Raw genomic sequence first — 24,387 nt, 5'->3', positions numbered from 1 at the left:
AACCGCCCAGGTGGTTAAATAGAAACATTTTGATACTTTAAAATGAACTTAGGCTTAGTCTACACGGACGTTTTCCCCAGAGTTTAACCTGAGGTTTTTTAAAGCCCATGTTTGAAATTCCCATGCATGCCAATAGGCTAATCTACACCAGGTCGTTTCCTTGAGGCACGTTTATGAGCGCTATCTATAACGAGGCTTGCAACGTTTAAAAAATTAAAATGCTGGGTTAACGCTGGAAAACGCTTCCAATGGGTTTCCAATGATTTCAATGGGTTTTTAAGCACTTAAAACGCACACGCAGTAAGAACAAGGGAAAATGCAGAAAAATGCGGCACAGACATTTTCCAGCATTTTTAAAGGCAAGCGTTAAACCGCTAATAAAAGTGCATAAAAACGTAGTAGGAATGTGTTTTTACAAACCTCCGTGTAGACCCAGCCTTACAATGAAATAGGTTTCAGTACAGGAAAAGCATTTGTGTAGCCTTCAAGTATTTCAACTAAGGCTAGTTAGTTGGAGTATATTCAACACTGCAAAACTTCACTTACCATCCAGTTTAATTTTCTCTGGACAATAAAAGTGAATGACGGCCAGGAGGGCTGCTCCATCACTAACATCTTTCATTAAATCTTCAAGTAATGGGAAATAAGGAAAGTGTCTGTTTGATGGGTGATTGCGGCGGTAGCGTACCTGAAAAAATAAAAGGTTGATGAGCCAATGGTGGTGTAAATGGCAAGAAAAAGTTACTGTAGGCCAAAGCCTTAAGTGTTAAACAGTTGAATTTAGAAACTATATAAAGCAGGGTGTTGTGTGGCTAGAGCCTTGTGACTGTAGAGTAATAAATATCCACATTTCAAGAACGTAACAGTAACAATCACAAGCTATAAAACACAACAGAAAGGAGAGAGGAAATGGTAGGAAACAGTGGATGTTTCCAAATAAAACATTTTAAAATCTTGCACTTAATTTTTACTTAAAGCTTGATGGCTGTATTTCTTCAATCTAATCACTCCCCACCCTCCCCCCTCCAAAGCATTGTGATGATTCTATGCCTACGTTTTATGCTTTGTTATTAAAACATCTGGTGGTCATGCCAGTCTTTTCTTTTTTGTAATGCTACCATGGGTTAAAACCTGTGGTAGTGCTGACAGATACAACACATATTTGACTTCCCCTCATAGAAGAATTCAGCGGATACCTTCCCAGAAATACTTGGTACAGGGGGAACCCCTTTTACTATCACTGCCTCTAGCTCCCTTCTTATCAATTCTTCTCGATAAACCAGGACACTTACTCAGATGCATGCATCCCCTCCTTCCCTATAGAATCCAGAATGGCTATGGCACGGTCTTTAACAATATCAGCATATGCATTCTAAAGTTGTGCAAAACTATGACAACCATGGGCAGTTGCCCTGCATTCTCCCACATACTAGTTCTGTTACGTATGCAAACGGTTATAAATGCTTTACCACTCGAGCATACTCCACGGGTTCCAACATGCAATGCGCTAGGGCATGCATTAGATCAGGCTTAAAGAGACATACATATGAAACAAGAAACACAGAGAATGAGACTATTAACAATGGTTATAAGGTCTGAGGTTAGCTCAACGATTACAGAGATGCACAGAAGGACAAACACACAAGGACAGCAGACTTCAACTCACAGCCATCATACAAATGGCAGTAGTAGAGATGAGTTTGAAAGAAGGAATGTCTTTGCTTTCTGTTGTATATCTGGGGCCACCTGCTGTATGGCTTCTTAAAATTGCAATCTAGGCCTTGGTAGAATTTTGGTGTAACATTTTTTGTACATACAATATGGCTAGGTGCACTGTTGTTCTGCCTGATGGTGTTTCTACCAGGGTTCTGGTATTCTATATTTATACATACTTGTTCATTATCCTGTGGTATTTTGTGGGAAAAACCTTGGAGGTTTTTTCTTGGTTACTTGTACATTTATTAAATCATTAGATGGTAATGAGAACAAATTGGTACCAAAACGCTGTTAATCTCCAAACCATTTTAGCAGGGTGTATTTTGCGGTCTGTAGCATCAGCCTTGTTAGGCCACCATTAGCTTTTCAGCAGGCACCATTTTGAAATACTTTTTCTGTTTGCTACTTCTTTCTAGCCACTATGCTGACTGGCAGGAAGTCAGATAGGACATTTTATTTGTAGGTTTTCTTTGTATTTGTTTCTGTGTAGGTATGTATATAAGATAGGGATATTACTTACTGAGGAAGATGACCGCCACATATTTTAGTGTTTAAGTGTTTAATGTGGTTTCATTCTGTTGTGGGATAAAAGCCCTCCAAGAAAGCATACCATGAAGTCAGAGCATGATTCTCTCCAGCTCAGTCTACCATGCCTCTAATAGAGGGTGTGTAACAAAGCATATGTCTCCATGTATGCCAGTGTCAAAGGGTGATAAGTAGCCTGCCTAAAGTAGTATTTGTTTGTCAAAGGCATAAAAGCCCTGGACAAAAGCATCTCAGAAAAACAAGACATTCACTCTGTAAAAAAGACAAGTTCACCCTGTAAAATTACTAATAGACAGAGGTCACTCTCTCATTCCAGAAGCAAATCAGTGGAGCACCCGAAAAGTAAATCATGTTGGGCATGTGGAGCAAGAGCATTACCATTTAAGCGGGTGTGTGCTATACACATTAAAGAAGCATGCCAAGATAAAGAAAGTGAGTCAAGGCTAGTAAGAAGGTATGGCTGTTTTTCACCTAAAGAAGTTATATCCCACATTTTAAAAAGGAAAGTCTAATTATTTTCTGTTTAGGATCCTCTGGGTCAATGTCTAGATGGAGACTCCCCTGCGAGGAGCTCACAATCTAAAGTCTCTACCATAGTCATATATTTTAATACAGTTTCTGGGCCAAATAACCTAACTGCAAAGAATGCAGGGTATTTTTGGGGCTGATGACATCTATTTCCATTGGTTGATGGTTAGGATAGCACATGTTTGGGTTCCAGTTGTGCTTCCTTGATACATGGGTCTGCTGCTTGTTGGAGAACAGACTCACTGTGCCCACAGTGTGTCTCACTTGGGACTAGCTTGGGATAGTAATCCTCCCATTGCAATTCGTCTTGGGAAATAGCTCTGAAGCACAGGACTAGGATTCCAGTCACCTTAGATGCTTTGCTCCTGTGTCAGCAGAAAGTCAAGGTACCTGTGAACAGGTAAGATCTTTTACATTGCCAGACAAAGTGGAACACAGTTTGTCTGTTTCCATCAAGTCACAGTTGTGTTTTTTATTTTTCATGGACAAAGAAGCATCTCAGCTTTTCTGTATCCTAACCACCAGCCTGAAAAATCTGTTGGTTGTTCATGTGAGCAGATCATTTCTCAACAACGAGTGGCTTCTGGGCAGACACAGTTTGCAAGTTGATAGCCCTGAGATAGCATCTCCAGGGATGTTCAAGTGCCATCAAATACCGACCGTGATCATTTCACAAGAAAATGGATTTTTTTCCCTACTTTACGTTTTAGAACCAATAGCACTGATCTTGAGAGGACTACTAAGAAATAAGGAAGGATTCAGGAAAAGCAATGGTAATTATTTCCCATTGACTGAAATTGGAAAGCTGTTAACTCGAATTATGATGGCTACTGCTTTTATTCTTTCTTGTCAGGATTCATTTTTCCAGGGCCAGTAGCTGCATTATATCCCTGACTGCCCGGGACTAAATGCCAACTTGTTGAAAGGCAGAGGCTCCTAGCATCTGGCTTTTCTCTGTGGTGGCAGATATGCAGCTCAAAGCTTACAAACCTCTATTAATAGATGCCACAATATATAGAAAGTTTTTTTTTTTGAATAGCAGAGTCAAGGGTTGTCTTTGTTACTCCATCACAAGTTCCAGAATTTTCGGCATTCAGCTATGGACAAGGAACTCGGGATCAAACTTGTTTAGGTCCGAGTGTCAGCCCCCACAACCACCAAGTGGGTGGAACATCTTTTTCAATGGCAGTTTCTCAACGCAGTTGTGAAATTAAAGCCTTCAGTAAAGTCATTATTTTCATAAAAGGACTTCTCTGGTCCTACAAATTCTCAGGGAGCCCCCTTCCATCCAGTCAAGGTCTGCTCAATAAGAAAATAGACTTGGGAGATGAATTTATTGACCTTATGCACCCTCTTGGAAAGGAGCCAAATTGCACCCATCTTCCTGAAATGTAGATGCATCGATCATTGAATGTCTTGTTTAAGGGGTATTCTGTGGATCACTCCAACTGGGAAGTAATTCCTCAGTGTTGAAACACTCATTTCTGAAGGTTCTCATGAACATGAGAAAGATTTTCTCCATTTACCCAAAAATATTTTTTTTTTTCTTTTTTTGTGAATTGTGAATGCTCTAGTAGTTGTGAATGCTCTAGTCAGCCTCCCTAGCAGCCCCATATGGAGCACAGCTGTATCTTTGACAGATTTTGCATCCTATAGGTTATTGCTTGCTTTATCCCACTTGCGCATGCTGGCAGGAGGAGTGTCTGGAAAATGGAAAATTGTCGTCATACTTACCCCTAATTTTCCTTTCCATTAAACTCCTCCTGACAGCATCCCTCCCTCCTTATCATGTCGCAAGCTTGTTAAACACCTGCAGAGGGAGGTTACTTTTCTAGCTTTGGTAATGTGGTCCTATTAAGATCAAGGGGCAGGACTAACCTATTTGTGCATGCTGTCAGGAGGAAATTACAGTAAAGGAAAATTACGGGTAAACATGACAACAATTTTCTACTTTTGTGAGTGAGTGCAGTGTACAATGCAGGATCAGAGAACCTGAAGAGCTCCATCTGTCTAGGAACTCAGTCTCACAAGGCACACGCTGGAGGTTTCCTGAACAGCTGATGGGCTTTGGTTTGGTTCTAACTTGCTGGAGAATGACAAAGCTTATCAATGAGATGACTCTATACCATGGTAGGATGAAAGAAATTTGAATGTCGAAGAGGTTTAACTTACAGGTACTAACTTCCAATACCATTTTGAAGGATACTTTTCAGGAAGTAAGGAGAACAAGTTAGGCAGAAGAAAGGAAAGTTTGATTAAATGGTACAATTATCACACAATTAAAAAAATATATTCTGAAAATTACAATTTAACAGTGCTCAAAAACAGCTTCAAGTACACGTGTTAGAAAGTAAACTGTACATTGATGTAATACAAAAAGTCTTTACTGTACCCAAAAAAAAAATACCTGGAAATTTGGATTAATGGCACAGGAAAAGCAGGGTAGTTGCCCAATGCATACAATTTCCCAGCCTGTGTTCCTTAACCTGCATAGAACATTGAAAGCCGAGATCCAGTTGCTAAGGGCAACAAACACATTACCAGCAATTAAAGTGTACTGCATGCTATGCAATCTGTTATTTAAATTAGCAGACTTATCCATTTGTGAAAATTGAAGTTAAAGCTGAAAGTCAGGCACATATACAAGACACAAATTAATACAATTCTGTAAAAGTAATGGCAGGGTATGGGACTCTTTTAGTCCCCCTAGGCTGCACAATGAGAATGCTGATGAGAGAGCATAGTGACCAAGAGATTAACTCATCAGTCTACTGACTCTCCTTTTATTGTCCAGTCATAGGCTAGGGAAGGAGGAAATCAGGTTCTGTGTCTTGATCATGTAATACAGCTACTTTATATGTATCTTCCTTTATATTTAGCTTTTTGCTTGGCGTTTTTTTGCCCAGATTCAAACTATTACCTCCCAAACAGGACAAAAAATGCATTCAAAGTGAAACATGCATATTGGAACCCTTTTAAAGGTATTAGATACCTATGTGTGCTAAAATGCTATTGAAACAAAGTATTGCAAAGTAGAAAACAAAGAAGAAAGTGAGTCAAGAGTTATTAGCTCCAAAAGTCCCTGCATTGAAGATCAAAGTGCTTCATTTTCAGCTGATTTACTAATTGCCATTATGAATTTTTAATAGAGGTACATATTCTTTAGATGACACAGCCTGTGAGAGTTCAGGAGGAAAGTGGTTTGATGCCTAACACACACAGAACCCTGAAAGACCCAGGCAGACCTTTATAGAGATTTGGTAAGATAAACTGTGATGGACGGTTACTGTTCTGACAGGCAATACAACCAAAAACAAAGTGCAGTCAAAGTACTTTTCCAACCAGTCATAGATAAAGGTAAAGGCTGCCATTTAAAAAAAAAAAAAACACCTGGGTTTTTAAAACTTGGGTCATAAACTCAACTGATCAAGCCGAAAGGTTAACACAACAGCTAGGCAACTAGCATTTTCAGACAGGTTATGAGAGATGTTTTTCAAAGTAAAAAATAGCTTTATCTGTGTCAGTTGGATCCTGATATAAATATCTAACGTGGAAGCAGTAGGACAACAATAAATTTATAATACCTTTTGATGACTGGGGCTCTCAATTATCTGCTGTTTTACTCTTAGCTCCTTCTCTAGAATCTCCCTCATTTTCAGGTTTACCTACAATATAAAATTTTTAGATTATTATACCATTAAAAAGCTTTACCATATTTAATAGAAAAACAATTAACCAAATCACAATAGTCTTTGCACTAGAAATGCTTAACAATGCAATGCCACCAGCACCATCACACAATAATATTATTACTGAATTATAAAACTCTAATATTTGAATTTGCTCTGGCATCCAAACTCCAGTCAAACAAATTTTACAGCAATTTTTGTGGTGACTTAATAACCATTTAAATAAATAACTTCAGTATGTGAATTGTGCCTTTACCCTTTGACATTACTGTATCAAGCTGAAGGCTGAAACTGGTTATGGGATTACTATAAAGTACTGGTAAATACAAAGACCATATTAAAAGAAGATCCTACATAATAAATTACATCAGAAGATGAGAATAATGTATACCTTATTAATCCAGAAAACCATAGCATCTTCCAAATTGTAAGGCAGTTCTTTTGAGGTGCTAAATGTTGAGAAACGCTTGACACTGGCAACTACTTTCTCAATGCTGATCATTTCCACAGTATATGCCATCATCAGAGCATTAATCATGGACAAGTGGGCACTCTGGGGGGAGAAAAAAAAAAACAAAAACATTATATTGTAACAAGATATGTAGCAAGAAGTACACACATATAAGTAAAACCAGGTTTTTAAATGCTAGCTATTAAGTACAGGCTGAAGGGTAAGAGAGAATACCCTCTCTTACTAGGCAGTGGCTATTCTGCCTGATCAAGAATTCTGGTTTGCAAATGTATTGTAATTATATACAAATCAATATAAACAGGAAAAGTTGAATATTCTTTAGCCAAAGGGGCAAATGTCTCTACAACTTTGCCCATGAAATCTGTCCTGCTATAAAGGTGGTTATTGTTTAACCTCTGCAACTATAAAGCCCAGATATAGAGACATTTGTACCCTTCAGCAAACTCCCAACCCCTCCCTGTCATGGACAAATCACAGGACAAGCAAGGCTCCAAAACATTTGTGTAGCATGGAAGCTTGCTACTAGGGCTCTACTTTAATTTATATTATACTGGCATGTGACAAAGTTGCTTGCTGTACATTAAAGAAATATCAGAGCCAAGCCATATCGGATGGCAACCAATAGTAAAAAAAAGCTGCTTAAAAAGTGGAATTAATAGACTTAAAAAGACAAAGGAAGCAGAAGGGTATAAGATAAGGGTAAAAGACACCTGATTGTTCTAGGAAAAAGGAAAAAAATGTTGTGCCAGTAAACTGTGACGTATGTTAAGTAGTTATAGGGCTGCCGATTTAGGCTGCATAAACCCCATGTGATGGGAGCTGACAGGGACACTGCTTCACACTACATAGTCTGCCTGGCATCAGTATTGATCATGTGTCACCCAAATTCACTTCAGATTTATGCACAGGCAACTGGGCATGTCCTAGAAATTGGCTGGTGATGTTACACAGTAAAGTTAAGTACATGTTGAACACAAAAATCCACATGTTTGCTTTCAATGCTGACTAATGCTGCAACATTTGTATTTTACCATGCCCTGTAGTTCTACATTTTGGAACTCTAAACCTAATATATAGGACACCAGCTGAAAAAACTTTGGTAAGCAAGCACAAAACTTCAAAATCTTCTATTACAATAAAGCATCCACTTTTTATCTCAAAACTAGTCTGAAGCTAATAAATTTATGTATACAAAATTCCAAAGTAATTAATATATATAGTGGCATTTGTTTCTACACACACACCATTTTAATTGGGGCACAGCTGAGGTCAGCCACGAACACTGGTGTGTCTTCACTCTCCAGGACATAAATCCCTTTACGAGACAAAGCCTCAATGACAGGTTGGTGGCCCTGCAAGGCAGCCACCTGATCCCCTTTAAGGATGAGGCTGCAGACACGGCAATAGAGTTCGCTGGAGAGCAGATGCTTGATGACAGGTGGTTTGATGTGCTCCTGCTCATACTGGTCAATATAGAATGGGTCCTCCAGCTCCTCGGGAATATTATCTGAAACGCAGACCAACAGACAAAGATTAATGAAGTGCTAAGGACCTGATCAAACAGCCAAATTATTTATCCATTAACGCTACATACATACATTAAACCTGCACTTCTTTGTTAATGGATACAATTTCGTTAACATGATAATATTTAATAACAGCTCAATGCAAAACAAAAACAAATAAAAATGGTAAAAAAATACCCATTATAATTTATATATTTATTAAAATATTTTTATTGAGTTTAAACAATTCTCAGGTAAAACAGAACAGATACATTACAAGGCAATCATGTGGCAGAAAGTTAACAGAAATAAACAGAAAATTCTTTGGTGTACCACAATTTTCCAAAATTGGCAGTAACACACATTTTGTGTCCCTAACAACAGTGCAATGGGGATAAACTCCAGTTATAAAAACCATACCTATCATCCAAATAGTTATAGTCATCATTATATTTATAGCTAGGAGTAGGTAAGGGAATTAAGGGGGAGTGAGGGGGGAGGGGCTATATATCGTCTTAGAGAGCAGGTTCAAAAAATTACGGTGGAGGGAGAATCATTCCTCTCTTGCATTTTAGACCAGGAGTTGAAAAGGAGGGTCGCCCTCCAGAACTCTAGTGAGGTACCAGGTGGTTTGAGTCAAACACTTAAGGGGATGAGCTTTAGTGGTTGCATTCAGAATTTCGATAAAGCTCTCCCAGGTCTCAAAAAATTTTGAAATTTTATATTGTTTACAGTAAGCGGCCTCAACCCATTCCATTTTAAACAGATGCTGGAGCTTCGTAAGAAACAGCTGAAGCGAAGGGGGTCCGTGGAGATCCAACAGCAGTGAATGGATTTTCTACCAACTGCAGACAATAGGAGTAACAGTCATTTGGCACTACAAGAGTAGCGAATATCCTCTCCACCCTCCATACCAAATATTGCCCAGAGGGGTGTAAAGGGAAGAAAATTAACCAGGTGCCTTTGGATATAACGAGCAACTTGTCTCCAAAAACATTTAATTATGGGACAGTCCCAAAAGTTATGGAAAAGATCAGCTTAAGGTGCACCACATTTAGGGCAACTGTTCAACTCTGTTAGACCCATATGATACGCTCGGGATGAAGAGATATATGCTCTGTGAAATAATTTGAAAAACATTTCTCCGTATTTGACCGAGAGCACTGCTTTCCAGGATACTCGCAGCATTTGCAACAAGGTTGGCGAGTCCAAATTTAGGAAATGTCACCAGCCCACCAGGCCCGTTGATAGAGTGTCAATCTATAGTTTCTGTGAGAAATTTGTAAAATTTAGATATCGCTTTAGTATGGGATGGGGCGGAGAGCAGCATGGTTGTCCAGGGGATTGTGCCAGTCTGTGGCCGAAAGAGCATGAGCAACCATGGAACTATAATCAGGAGACTGGAAGAGAGCAAACAAATTGTGCCCAGTTCTAGGGAATTCGGATTGCAATTTCCGGAGGAAGTAAGGTTTACGTGTTTTGAGGTTCAGAAGGGATCTTACTGAAAATATGCCCGCATCAGTCCACTCCCAGAACACAGGGGAGGTGAGTCCAGGGGTAAAAATCAGGGTTCCCAAACAAGTGGAGGAAGAGGGATGTATGGGCATTAAGAAGTGTCCTACTACGGAGAGTATGCCATACAATGGGTTGCCTTCAACGTGGACCGGTATTAACGCCTTGTGGAGGTGCATCAGAAAAATTGGGTGTAAAGGGGAGCATAGGGCAAAATCAGTGGAGAGATTGGTGTAAAAAGAGGTGCCATGAAGCCAGTTTTTGAGAATAGGTAACAGAGATCCCTCGTTGTATAGCGCAATGTTGGGCAAGTTAAAGAGGAACTAAAATAAAAACTGCCCAAAAAAAAATAAAAATACACTTGCCTTCAATCCTGCAGGGCAGTCCGATCCATCCGGGGGGGTCCTGCATCGTCCTGGAGCCAGCGCTCCAGACACCGCCACATCGTTTCTTCTTCTCAGTTCGTCATCCTATGTCACCCGACCCAGGCGCGAGATCGGGTGGCGTAGGACAAAAAACAAACATGCCGATCTCACTGTGCATGCGTGAGATCGTCAAACTTTTTTTTCCCCCACGAAAAGCACCCAAGAGCCTCCCGGGATGTGTGATGTAGGAATCCCGAGAGGCTTTGCGCTCCCATTCATTCTCGATTGCCTAGGCGATCAAGAATTAGGGGGCGGTGCTAAACCCTTTTCTTTTTTTTTTTTTTTTTTTTTTTTTTTTTTAAGTGTGCCTGAAAAAAAACAAAAAAAACAAAAAAACAATATTGTTACCTTTACATAAAAGGGTAGACAACCCTTTTATGTAAAGTGATAATTCTGAGTTTAGGTACGCTTTAAGCATTTGATGTGGACTGGTGCAGTATGGCACAACAGATTTTGAAGTGCTTACTATCCCAAATAATCAATTAATATACTGGATTTGTTTGGGCGTGGGAAAGATAGGGAGAGCTTGCAGGAGGAATAATAATTTAGGGAATATCACCATTTTGATCAGTGCCACACGACCCACAAAGGAAAGGGGAAGGGATGACCACGATTTAAAAGACGCCTGCATAGCAGCTAGGGCAGGTAAAAATTTGAGGTTGTAGGGACAAGCTGGATTTTTTGGAATCTGGACCCCTAGTATCCAGACGGGGCCGAAGAAGAACAAAAGATTTATTATGGAGGGCAGAGAGGAGGTGGGATTTGAAATAAAAAGGAGAATATCATCAGCAAAAGCTGAGAGTTTGATTTCAGTGCTACCAAAGGTAATTCTCTCAAATTGTGGGTTGGATATGAGAAGGCGTATAAGGGGGTCGAGGGCAATATTAAAAAGGAGTGGGGACAAAGGACAACCTTGGTGGGTTCCTCCCTGCATACATAAGGGTTGGGACAGCTGATTATTTACTATCAGGGAGGTTGTGGGGTTTGTGTATAGAAAGCGGACATAGTTCAAAAAATTAGATTCAAACTCCCTATGCGCCAATAGATATGGCCATTTTATCTTGTTGAAAGTTTTTTACGCATCGAGGCTTAATAAAACATGATTCTTATTATAAGGAAGTGTGGTGGCTTCAATTGCTGTTCTGATTTCTTTAGAAATATGCCTATTGCGAACGAAACCCAATTGCTGTTCCATGAGGAGGGATGGAAGAATTGGATGAAGACGGTTGATCATTATTCTCGCCAGAATTTTGTAGTCTGTGTTTAACAGAGCAATAGGTCTGTAAGAAGTGGGTGATTTGGGATTTTTGAGGGGTTTAGGGATGAGGGATGTGTGGGCCTCGTTGAAAGAGGGAAAGGAAAGCTGGTCAAGGAAGATAACATTAAAATTCTCGCTCAGTAAAGGAGAAAGATATGGCTTGAGGGGTTTGTACATTTTTTCAGCAGGTAAGCCATCTGGCCCTGGGGTTTTTCCCATAGGAAATTGGGGCAATAAAAACCTCTTGTTGTGAAGCAGATAAACAGGGTAGTATACTGAGGAAAAGTGCTGTTCCAGGAGCCTCAGGATATCTGGTCCCCTGTATTGGGTCACTTAAGGTATGTATTGGCCTCTTGGGTTCATTAGGGGTGGCCAGTTTTGCCAGCAACGTACCTGTCCGATTGCCCCAATGGTAATACTTTATTATTTTTATTTTAATAAATTCATATTTATTATGTTTTGCTTTGCGTTGGGTTAGCGTATGGAGGCGATTGTCTAAAATCAGGACTGCCTGAGACCAGGCACGCCTAGTTTCCTCCGAAGGGTTCTGCAAATGCGCACGGTAAGTCAATGATACATTATTATATAATTGTGTTCGAAGTTTGGTTTCTTCCTTTTTAATACCCCTCATTGTAGGAAGTAATGTGTCCTCGCAGAACCGCCCTGCCCGTTTCCCATAATAGCACAGGGGAGTCCCAATGCTGATTATCATGCCAAAACCTATTCCAGGATGAAATTAAATTGGCCTCGAAGGAGGAGGAAGAAGAGATATGAAGCGTAGTGCCAGTGTGATGGGTTATAAAAAACATTGTGTAATTGGAGATACAGGGGCATGGTCCGATGGAAAAACTGGATGGAAAGTAATGGATTGGATGCTGGGGAGCAGGGAGTCCCGAGTAAGGAAATAATCAATATGGGAGAAGGTCTTGTATGCTCTCGACCAGCATGAGTAATCCCTGGCCGTAGGGTTTCTCACACGCCAGGGATCTAAAAGAGGGAGGTGCCTAGAAATTCGATAGACTGGGGCCACACCACCAGCTCTATTAGAGGTAGATGTGTCTAATTTCGTATCCAGGGTGCTATTAAGTCCCCTGCAATAATGAGATTGGGGTAATCCCCTTCCAGGAGGAGATTTAGTATATGGTCAAAGAAGTGTGTCTTGGGCCCAGTGGGGGCGTAAACATTAAGGAAAGAATATGTAGTGCCCTGGATGTTTGCCTCTAACAGAATATACTGAGAACCAGGGTCTACCTGCTAGTCAAGAGTTTGGAAAGGTAAGGATCTACGGATTAAGATCGCCACTCCGTGTTTCTAGAGTAAGAGGAGGTTAGCACTTCCCCCACCCAGGATCCAGGCATCCTTAGTGTATCACCCGCCTTCAGATGCGTCTGTTGAAGAAACGTCAGGTCAGGTTGGCAAGTGCGCAAATTGTGGGGTAACCTTGCGCCTCCTAATGAGGTGGTTGAGGTCTCCCATGTTCCAAGTTACAATTCTAAGGGTGGATGAAGTGGCAGGGGGGGGGGGGGGGGGGGGGGGGTTGCAAGAATTAGGCAGTGAAGCCATCATCATCTATCTGGGGGCAAGAAAAATGAGGGTGGTGGGCGTAAATCACTAAAGGGCTGGCTCGGCTGTCCCAGCCTGCCAAGGCCCTTGGTGGAACCAATGGGAGGGGGATCACTCCATAATCTGAGGACATACAGTCAGCTAAAACAATACTGTGGTAAAAAACAGTAAACATAAATCACAAGAAATTTGTAATGACATGACAACACATGAAAGGTAACAGCAGAAAGACAAATCAACTGGTGCATAACAGTAGTGGTACAGAGGGACAAACATAGTACACTATGTAGCCTATTGCCATAGACTCTTGAACCAAAATTTTTTTTATACATTTTTTTCCACTCTCGGATAAGAGTGGAGGGGAGTGTACTTTCCCCATAGACAGGGAAGGCTTGAAACTTTGGTAAATCAATTGACTTGTTAAGGGTAGTAAGGGGGAGGAATCCGACTTACCATTGGGGGGTAAATTGTGTGTGGGAGTATAAAAAGTGCAAGTGTAAAACACACAATACTGATAATTAGAGATGAGCGAATTTCTCGAAAATTTGATTCGGCTGGTTCCCCGAATTTTCCAAAAAGATTCGCTTCGATCTGAATTTATTAGCGGCGAATCGCATTAAAAATGGCTATTTCCGGTTATTTCGCGGTTGCCGTGCAGTACTTCTACTTTGTATTCTTAGATAGAGTTCAGTTTCACAATGTGACGTCACGTGGAAACGGAACTGCAGTCCTCTGGAGTTCCACTACAATGTCCAGGCACTACAGGTAATGAATGGGGACTTGTCCCTATTCATCACCTGTAGTGCCCTGTATTCTTAGATAGAGAAACTCTATCTAAGAATACATAGTAAAAGCACAGCACGGCAACAGAGATTGCTGTTGCAGCGCTGTTCTATGTATTCTTAGATAGAGTTTCACTATCTAAGAATACAGAGCACTACACGTGATGAATGGGGACAAGTACCCATTCATCACCTGTAATTCCTGGACATTGTAGTAGAACTGCAGAGGACTGCAGTTCAGTTTCCCACGTGACGTCACAGTGGCAAGACTGAACTGCAGATGACCTCTGCAGTTCCACTACAATGTCCAGGCACTACAGGTGATAATTGGGGACTTGTCCCCATTCATCCCCTTTAGTGCCCTATATTCTTAGATAGAGAAACTCTATCTAAGAATGCATAGCAGAAGCACAGCACGGCAACCGCGATTGCTGTTTCGGCGCTGCACTATGTATTCTTAGATAGCGTTTCACTATCTAAGAATACAGGGCACTTAAGGTGATGAATGGGGACAAGTCCCTATTCATCCCCTGTAGTGCCCAGAGATCGTAGTGGAATCCCTAAAGTCCTCACATGTGTAGCCGCCATTTCAGGAAAAATTATTTATACAAATCTTTGTTAAACTTCAATCCTCCCCTGAGGAAGCCTAAGGGCGAAACGAGTCGGGACCTTGAGACCTTTTCAAAAAACTGAAGTTGATATTTTTACTTGAAATGTGGAAATAAGTGTATGTAATCACAGACTTTGATTGTTTGTATATCATTAGCTAGTTGATCTATGTATGGTATAGGAATATACTGTATAACATTAAAAAAATTATTTACTTTTTCAAAAAATTCTGCCTATAAAAGCCTGTCTATCCTTCCACTTGATCACATAATTATCTGTTCCAGGCTAGGCAACCTAAAATACCATCCATGATGATTAATTAGTGGAATCCTACTAACTACCCATCCCCCTATTTAGGTTCAATAGTGTTCAAGTAGCTGGATCAGGTGCAAAAATCTCCTGTAGGCAAGGTAGGGACAAGGACGGGTCATCAAAAAATATGGATGCCCAGTTAATGAAGACTCTGAAGTTTTGCCAGGAAGTAGTGCAAAACGGATGTTGTGCTTGATGAGGTACTTGCAGGCTGGATAAAAGGCTCTTCCATTGCTGTGCTATGGCTGCCGAATAGCCCCGAAAAAACCTGAAAAAAGGATCGTGTCCCTGGACCACAAGGGACCCCAAGTGACGGGAAGCTGAGAGGATAAGTTCCCTGTCCGCTGTATGGGCGAATCTTGCGTTGAGCGCTCGAGGTCTGGACCCAAACGGTGGACACATTCAATGGCAAGTGGGGGGAGAGGATCCATTTTGAGGGCCTGAGGAATGTCCATGGAGATAAAGCAGGCCAGGTCAACTGGTTTGGAGGATTCTGGCCAGTGCTTGTTCTACAGGTATTCACACTTGTCGGGGAGGGAGGCCAGGAGGAGTTGTTGTGAAGCGACATTTGTCGGAACTTCAATGGCCTGGTCCTCCAGGTCACCAATACGCTGTTCAAGCTCAGCAATTCTAGAGGTGTTGGAGGCAATTTGTTGGAGAGTCGTTTTGACCGAATAGAATTTTTTCTTAAAGTAGGGTAGGAGAATATTGGACACTTCTTGCACAGTGGCACAACAGGTAAGCTGGGAGGTCATACATGGAGGAGAGGGAGAAGCCTCAGGGTCCCAGGTAAACTGGGTGGTAGTGGCCCCATGAGATTCTGGTGACTTTGGTGCGGGACTTCTGCCGTTTATCCTCGCCAGAGTAGTACGCGAGATATATTTATACATATCCTGGGGATGTTACCATATAGGGTGGTATGTTAGTTGGTGCACTAATAAAAAGTAGGGCGAGAGGTACTGGTAGAAACCGCTGGCGTGTGGGGTAACCACTATCAAAAGTTCCAGTCCCGAGTACACAGGTGGTAGGCAAGTAGGCAGAGAAGATGTTGCCATCCTACATTGGTCCCACAAGGTCCCAGTACATTTATGAAGCTTAAGAGGGGTTTCAGGTAGACGGAGTCTCCAAGGAAGAGGCTGCTAAGTGCTCTCAAAGAGCCCTTGAACCACTATGGAGGCTTTAATTATCACAGGTTCCAAGATGGAGTAGGCTCTCTGTGTCACCAGGCTGCTGTCGGATGGGGCAGGGAAGAAAAGCATGCAGAGGGAGGCTGATGCAGAAAAAGTCACTTACCCGCTCTCAAGAGTGTCCTCTTGTTTTTTTGAAAAAGCAGGGTGCCACAACTGCTGCAGGGGAGAGGGAGAAGGATCGCATTGTGCTCCAGCCACAGGGTCAAGATGGCCGCCACGCTACTATGCCAGGAGGGATGAGCACAGACTCCGGGGGAAGAAGGGACGTGTCGCGTCCCTAGCAAGGGCTCCGGACATTGCCCAACTGCAGAAGAGACCCGAGGAGCATGAGGGAGGCGAGTATTCTTCCGTTGTAACGGCTTTGCCTGCTCTGCAGATCGGGGGATCACGGAGCTCTGGTAAAATGCAGACACCATAGCAGGCTCTGCCCCTGGAAGTCTTAAATTATTAAGTATAATTTATACTTAATATATAAATGTGGGTAGGCTATATAACCTTTTCTGTCTTCTAACTACAGAAATCAAACTTTCGGCAATACAGTTCAAACTTTGTTTACAAGTTGCTTACAGTTATTTGGAGCAATAAAAAAAGGCAAGGAGGAGCATAAACCTATGGAGTCTCTTCCCGCCCAATCCTGCGCCGAGTAATTAAGAACTGTCCTAGTAATTTGTGTATTAAAAACTATGGCCAGCATTATAGTTTGCCTACCACATAACTAAATGCTTGAGCAAAAAGGCGTCAACACTCAATCTGCACTAGATATTAGAATCCTATCAATGATGATTCAGAGAAACAAAGAATGACTCCATTTCATTATTATTAAAATACTGGTCCCATATCTACCAAAAAATTACAACAACCCAACAGGTTAATATTTGCTAAATTGAATTAACTTGTTTTAGGCCACAAAACTGGACTAATAAAATTACCCAAAAGTTATTCTGCAGGTGAAGTGGTTTTTCATGGACTGTTGCCATTTGTAATAACTATCCCAGCTTTTCTTACAACAGTTTCAAGCTGAGGGCTACATAAACAGCTGTATTTGTAAACTAAACACAGTCTCTGTATATAAACTATTTATTCCTATAGTGGCACACACATGGGCAGAGGTAAACAGATTTTTTTGTGGGTGGAATGTAAACAATACTGCAGTAAGGTGGACATGTCCTGGCCTTTTCACAAACTTTTCTACTGGCCAGTGCAGATGCAATTTTGGTCACCTTAGAACTATAAAATAGCTAGAAGCAGGTAGAACTTCAGTCCTCTAAATATAACAAATTGGCAGATATGGGGTCACAAATATAAAATCCTAATAACAAGCAGGGATAATTTCACATTAACAGGGGCTATCCTACTTGCCACTATGCCACTTCCATGGCAATGAGCATTAGAGTCTTGTCAATTTGCTCTGTGCTGTGGTGCCACAAATATATACTTGCTTGTTCACAAAACTTCAAGACTGCGTTCAGACTGGCGGTGAGGTTGCGGTGCGGTTACCCCTTTCTCATGCCATGGAACCCTGCCTAGGGGGAGACGCTCAGTACTGCTCACTGCCGCCTGGAGTCAAATCTGCAGAAACTATACCCATCATACCATGCTACCCTATCACACATAGCTGGCCACTTACCTTCTGTGAACCCAATATTATCTTTAACCTCTCTGGCAGTATGATTATTTGAGTATTTTTACATGTCAAATCGGTACACTTGACATGTAAAACTACTTCTAATTTTAAATTTCCCACTCTTGTGGCTAAGCCCCCCCCCCCCCCGGACTAAATTTTATCACTGCTACCATTCCATGGTGCCCCTGTCCATTATAGAGATTTTGGGGTACAAAGAAGGTTAGCAGCCCCCTATAACTGACAGGACACATTGTATGATGCAATTCTGCTCTTTGGTACAGAAATGGTGAACGTGGGAGCAATATATGACCGGCCAGCATTGTATGAAAGCTTTATAGTTTCTTTGTATCTTTCATTATTAAAATGAGCATCAAATGGTGAGTGCAGAAATTCTTGATTTGTCATTTCCTTTATTTGGTGCATGTACGTTACCGCCCGAGTATGAGTATGTCAAATGTGGCCCCCAGATGAAAAAAGGTTGGGCACCACTGCTCTAGGCAAACAATACCATTGCTACTGTGCTACATGGCCACCTGTATCATAGGCCAGCGGTCGCCAACCAGTGAATGGCAGAATGCCCTCTCAGACTCTACACAATACAGAAACAAATATTTTTTTGACTGCGAAGCTTTCCTTTTTCTCAAAAGAAAAAGCAATGATCCCACCAAATTGTCACATCTTTAGGTAGACAAGTGAAGCTACTGAAGATCCCAGCATTTGAAGATCCTAGAATTTAAAGCTGGACCTTCAGGCAGATAAAAACACAAATAAAAACAGTTCTCAATTATTCAATATAACATTTGATAGAACTGTTAAATGCAAGAAGCATTAGTACCTGAATTTTTACGAGCGTCTGGCAATCTCTACAGCATTATGCAGGCTGAAAAAGCAGCACAAAGAGCCAATAAGCTATGCTGCAGAGAAAAGGTGCCAATAAGCAGGATGCTGACAGATGGGGAAAGCAGAGAACCAGAGGGATAAGCTCATCGTTGTGCCGCTTCTTTCATTGTTTAGCAACAGTCTGGAAGAGCGTCCCAAGACTTTGGCAGAGCAGATAGGACTGTTTAGCTTGAAAACAGCAATCTGAGCAAACATGTTCAGCTACAATAATTATTTCTACTGTACACCTGTAAAATTATTGCATGGTTGTGCCGCATTTGCTTGGGAAAATGTAACTTCATACATTGGATAGAAAAAGTGTCATGGAATCCAGTAACCACAATTCTTTAAAGCACTAAAAAGCATTGCTGACAATTCAATATACTGGTTTTGCCGTCTATGGAGATAGATCAGATTCCTTCATGTTGCAAAACGAAAGGAAGAATCTTAATGCAGATAAGACAGAGTTATGAGTTTGACCCATCGGTTAGAAAACAAATTCCACTGTGTGTGAGAGATTTGATCCCATGCTGATTTTGTACGTTTGCCCTCTGAAAAAGAAATGACCAGCCTATAATTGTAATGGTAGGTTTATTGTAGGTGTGAGAGACAGAATAACAAAAGAACCCTCAAAAACCCAGTGCTCAGAAGTCAGAGATCGATGTGCATTGTAATGAGTGAAATAAGTATTTGATCCCTTCGCAAAAGATGACTTAGTACTTGGTGGCAAACCCCTTGTTGGAAATCACAGAGGTCAGACGTTTCTTGTAGCTGGCCATCAGGTTTGCACACATCTCAAGAGCAGATCCTCTCCAAGTCAGTCAGGTTTCGAGGCTGATGTATGGCAACTCGAACCTTCAGCTCCCTACACAGATTTTCTATGGGATTAAGGTCTGGAGACTGGCTAGGCCACTCCAGGACCTTCATGTGCTTTGAGCCACTCCTTTGTTGCCTTGGGTCATTGTCATGCTGGAATACCCACCCATACACGACCCATTTTCAATGCCCTGGCTGAGGGAAGGAGGTGCTCACCCAAGATTTGACAGTACATGGCCCCGTCCATTGTCCCTTGGATGCGTTGAAGGGGTCCTGTCCCCTTAGCAGAAAAACAACCCCAAAGCATAATGTGTCCACCTCCATGTTTGAAGGTGGGGATGGTGTTCTTGGGGTTATAGGCAGCATTCCTCCTCCTCCTCCAAACACAGCGAGTTGCGTTGATGCCAAAGAGCTCAATTGTGGTCTCATCTGACCACAACACTTTCACCCAGTTCTCCTCTGGATCATTAAGATGTTCATTGGCAAATTGCAGTTTCTTCCATTTGTGAAACATCGCGCCAACTGTTGTCACCTTCTCACCAAGCTGGTTGGCGATAGTCTTGTAACCGAGTCCAGCCTTGTGTAGGTCTACAATCTTATCCCTGACATCCTTGGACAGCTCTTTGGTCTTGGCCATGGTGGCTAGTTTGGAATCTGATTGATTGCTTCTGTGGACAGGTGTCTTTTATACAGGTACTGTAACAAATTTGGATTAGGAGCACTTCCTTACAGAGGGTGCTCCTAATCTCAGCTCGTTACCTGCATACAGGGAAGATACCAGGGAGCCTGAAATCTTGCTGGTTGATAGGGGATCAAATTCCTATTTAACTCATTACAATGCACATCAAGCTCTGACTTTTGAGCACTGGGTTTTTGAGGGTTCTTTGGTTGTCATTCTGTCTCTCACACCTACAATAAACCTACCGTTACAGTTATAGACTGGTCATTTCTTTGTCAGAGGGCAAACGTACAAAATCAGCAGGGGATCAAATACTTCTCTCCCTCACTGTGTGTGTATATAATATATATATATATATATATATATATATATATTTTTTTTTTTTTTTGTATATTTGTAAATTGTATATTTCCCTTAACAACATTTGGCTTACCAACTCCATAAGCTTTCGCAAAAATCCAACGTAGGTTAGCAGCAATTTTAGCCCTGAAGGTATCATACAGATCAAGTGGTACAACCTCCACAACAGAGTCCACAAATGAATCCATTCTTATTCTGGTGCTTTCTCTAGAAGCTGAGGCACCAACATCCACGATCTACAAAACAACACACACATGGATTACTAAAGTCAAAAATAATTCAGTTTTTGTGGTTTACTGAAAGAAAGATTAAAGCATATAAAAGACCAAAAAGCAAAATTTTATTTATATAATTATATATATATATATATATATATATATATATATATATATATATATATATATATATGTGTGTTGACACCAATGCAGAATTGGAGGTGGAAGTGAGGTATATTTGCCCAGGATTCCTCTCCTATGTGAAGTAGCAGGTGGAAAACTCACCTGCAAAGTAATTAATGAAGCAGCACTGAAGGTGGGGTTATAACCCAGAGCCAGGAGCTCAGTCAGAAGCCTAATTTGGAGAGACACAGCCAGGGATCTGTGCAGGCTCAGCCTGGCTTAGAGAGACACAGCCAGGTGGACTGTGAGGAGCTCTGCTGAGAGACTCAAAGTCGGTCTGGGTGACTAAGCTCAAGTCAGTTGGTGTGAGTGAGCTCAAAGAGTGAGTAGAAGGTTGCTGCAAGTTTTGTTTGGAGCTGACAGGGAGAAGCCCTCAGCTGATAAACAGGAAAGTCTGATGTTTAGTTAAGAGAAGATGCTCCTCTTCATTCACATTCTGTGACAACACTGCCCCCACTCCTGAGTTAGAAGCATCTGGCTGTGCCACAAATTCATTTTTCAAGTCAGGGGTCATCCATACTGGTTGGGAACAAAGAGCCCGCTTTAAAGTCTTAAACGCTTCCTCTGCTTCATCATTCCACTTTATCATGACTGACCCTCTTCCCTTGGCGAGATCAGTTAAGGGAACTGCTATAGCTGCAAAATTGAGTATGAAGCATCTATAATAATAGCCAGTAATCCCCAGGAATGCCTTCACTTGTTTCTTATTTACAGTCTCGGGCCAGTTCTGTATGGCTTCACTCTTAGCAATTTGGGGCTTGACTACACCTCTCCCAATAATGTAACCCAAGTACTTGGCTTCTTCTACACCAATGTTACATTTCTTGGGGTTCGCAGTCAACCCTGCTCTCCTCAAATCATCCATCACTGACTGTACTTTGAGTAGGTATGCCTCCCAGGACTTTTCAGAAAAAACCCTCTGTTCTGCGCGACCAGCTGTCTGTCTTTCCTATTCTAGGCAAAACACACCACTAACAGACTTTGTAAGAGCAGTATCAACACCGCTTTTGCACACCGTACGGCTCCCAAGCACAGTGTTCATGCTTCCATTTACAACCGATTTGGTCATCTTCTCAGTGTCATACACTGCTCTCTTGGTCTTATCAACCACTCCAATTATTCTGTGAATCAACGGATCTTTAGCACCAACAACAGCCTTTGTGGAAGTAGCTACACTTTTGTCACTTGGTTTTCGCATTTTTCTGGGTCCACCCTGTTTGAACCGAACATGACAAACAAAGCATTCATATAGCTTGTCCCCAGAACGAGTTATTATGTGCCTCTGCATGTGACAATCCAGTTTTGAGCTTCTGGGACAAGTATAACTGATCCCATTGGAAAGTTTTCCTCACACTTTTCTTTTTAACTTTTGTCTGTTTTGGAGGCTTTCTATTTCCACACACATTTTCAGCCTTCCCTTCCACTGGGGTAGCAACTCCTTTCCCAACATGCTTCTAAATATCCTGTTCATCAGGCACAACAGTGATGGTTTCTTCCCTCTTTACTTCGCTTGATTTACGAAACTCTTCCCGCACCTTTTGGCAAATAGGGACACTTTCATTGGCTTCTTTGGACTGTCCTATTTTCTCCGGGATGTCTAGAATAAGCCCCTTCAATTCATCCATTTCAACATCTCCTTCCTTAACCACCATTGGCTCAGCTTCTTCGTCCTGCCCTTCAGGCTGTTCTTTTTCTCAGCTGAAACAGGATCCCATCCATAAGCTTGGACTTCAATAAAAGGAAACTTTTCCCTAACCAACACAGGCACACATTCAGCAGCTTCCATCTCAGAGGATATAGGAACACCTTCATCTGCTTGCCCCTCAGTCAGCCTGGAAGTATCCTTGTCAGTCACTACAGGAATACTTTCTACAATTCCAATCTCTGTTAACACGATACTTTCTATAGCCTTTACTGCACATGAGACGGACACTTATTTCAGCATGCACTTCACCTGAGACCACTATACTTGGGACATCACCTCTGGATTCCTCCGGTCTCTCACTAGCTGCATCCGAAACAAGACTGGCAATTTTCTCTTTTAGACTCATCACCATCTTCCTTATTTTCACTCTCTTGCTGCTTGGGCCATTTCCCCTTATCATAAATCATTGGCATGACTGTTGATATCCTGTCCTTGTCAATACTTCTATTCCAGGCACGTCTTACTTGGCGGGTTGGTGATGAACTATTACTGCTAGAAGAGCTGTACTACTACTGGAGCTCCTTGATTTTCTAGCAGGCCTTTCCTTTACTTCCTTTTTAGGTTCAAGCACAGGTATAGCCTCAAACTTTTTGTTATCACTTTCAATCTCACTGTTTTCTTCCTGTGGAGCTGGGGAAGGACTGCAGCTAACTTTCAAACTAACTATGTCCTCTTCATTCTCAGTCTCTGATGCGGACTCATCTAGGTCTCCTGTCATAACAGGAAAAGAAAAAGGGGTGGAGCTATCTGCCAATACCTCAACTACCTCCCCTAATGAGGAATCCTCTAATGGTTCTGGGCCTATATCAGAGGCCGTCAATATCTGCAGTGCACCTCTTTTTAGTTCCAACCTGGACTCCCATAATTTCAAAAAATGTAGGAAATCTCTCCCAAGAATAACCGCATGTGTTAGTGCTGGGACTAATCCAACTTTATGAAGCACTGACCCATAGGGAGTTGTAAAATAAGCAAGGGTTGTCTGGTATTCACATTTATCCCCATGCACACAAATTACAGTGAACATTTCTGAATTACTGTCAGAGGGGCCTATAAGGCCTGCTTCCACCAGAGTTACTACACTTCCTGGGTCTAGCAGCGCAGTCACACTTTGATCATTTACATTTAATTCACACAACTGTTTTTCCGCACTGTCTGAACCTGCCGCAGTACCCACCACCTGCACAGACATAGACATGCGGTTTTTCAGAAAGGCAACATCATATTGCATGTGTTCAATAGTCACCGAAAACATCTTCTAAGACCTTTGTTTAGTCCAAAATTATACATCTTGTTATATACTTTGGGCTTTCCTGAGCCCACAGTCTCATTATCTTCTTCACTTATAGTCTTCACATTTCTCCCAGCCCCCTTAAGCCCCAGAACAGTCTTACCAGGACCTCTTGGAATCCATGGGGTTGAGGGTTGAGAGTTTTTTAGCAAGTCCTCAGCTGCAGAGTATCGCTCCACCAGCTGCACCACTTCCTGCAAGACTTGGCGTTGTTTATTTGTGGCTTCTCTCAGGGTGGCCAGCTGTGCAGACATCAAGCAGTTGGCCTCTTGCTGGGCTGCCGCAGACTGTATCAGGCCCTTTTCCACGTCCTCCATTTTCAGACCTTAATGTGTTGCCCGCATCTTCCACCACTTGTAAGGGGTTAAGCTCAAGGATTGCCTTTGCTGGGGTCAAAGGACACTTGTCTGGTTCATCCAACTCACATCACACACCGAGGTATAAGTGTTAGGCTGGCTTGCAGCCAGGTTTATTGAAGTTTGCAAAATAAAATAACAAAACAGCAAAAAGAAAACCTTGCCTGTCCCGCGC

General features: G+C 41.8%; 1 protein-coding gene across 3 annotated transcripts in view; it reads right to left on the bottom strand.

Moving 5' to 3' along the window:
• LOC140342804 (calmodulin-regulated spectrin-associated protein 1-like) overlaps nt 1-24,387 on the bottom strand; it is an 83,045-nt gene that overhangs the window by 28,120 nt on the left and 30,538 nt on the right. For 2 of the 3 annotated variants that reach the window (XM_072429153.1, XM_072429154.1), the window contains 5 exons: nt 20,539-20,701; nt 8,196-8,458; nt 6,871-7,032; nt 6,375-6,455; nt 547-688 (listed from right to left, as the gene is read on the bottom strand). In XM_072429153.1, coding sequence (XP_072285254.1) covers nt 547-688; nt 6,375-6,455; nt 6,871-7,032; nt 8,196-8,458; nt 20,539-20,653 — 763 coding nt within the window. In that variant the 5' untranslated portion in view covers nt 20,654-20,701. Of the gene's footprint in view, nt 1-546; nt 689-5,197; nt 5,310-6,374; nt 6,456-6,870; nt 7,033-8,195; nt 8,459-20,538; nt 20,702-24,387 lie in introns of those variants that run through there. The other variant, XM_072429155.1, reaches the window with a different exon arrangement.

The sequence above is a fragment of the Pyxicephalus adspersus genome, chromosome W, assembly GCF_032062135.1.
Source record: "Pyxicephalus adspersus chromosome W, UCB_Pads_2.0, whole genome shotgun sequence".
NCBI lineage: Eukaryota > Metazoa > Chordata > Amphibia > Anura > Pyxicephalidae > Pyxicephalus > Pyxicephalus adspersus.
Note: the sequence above shows the minus strand (reverse complement) of the source record. Positions and strands in the feature narration are given on the sequence as shown.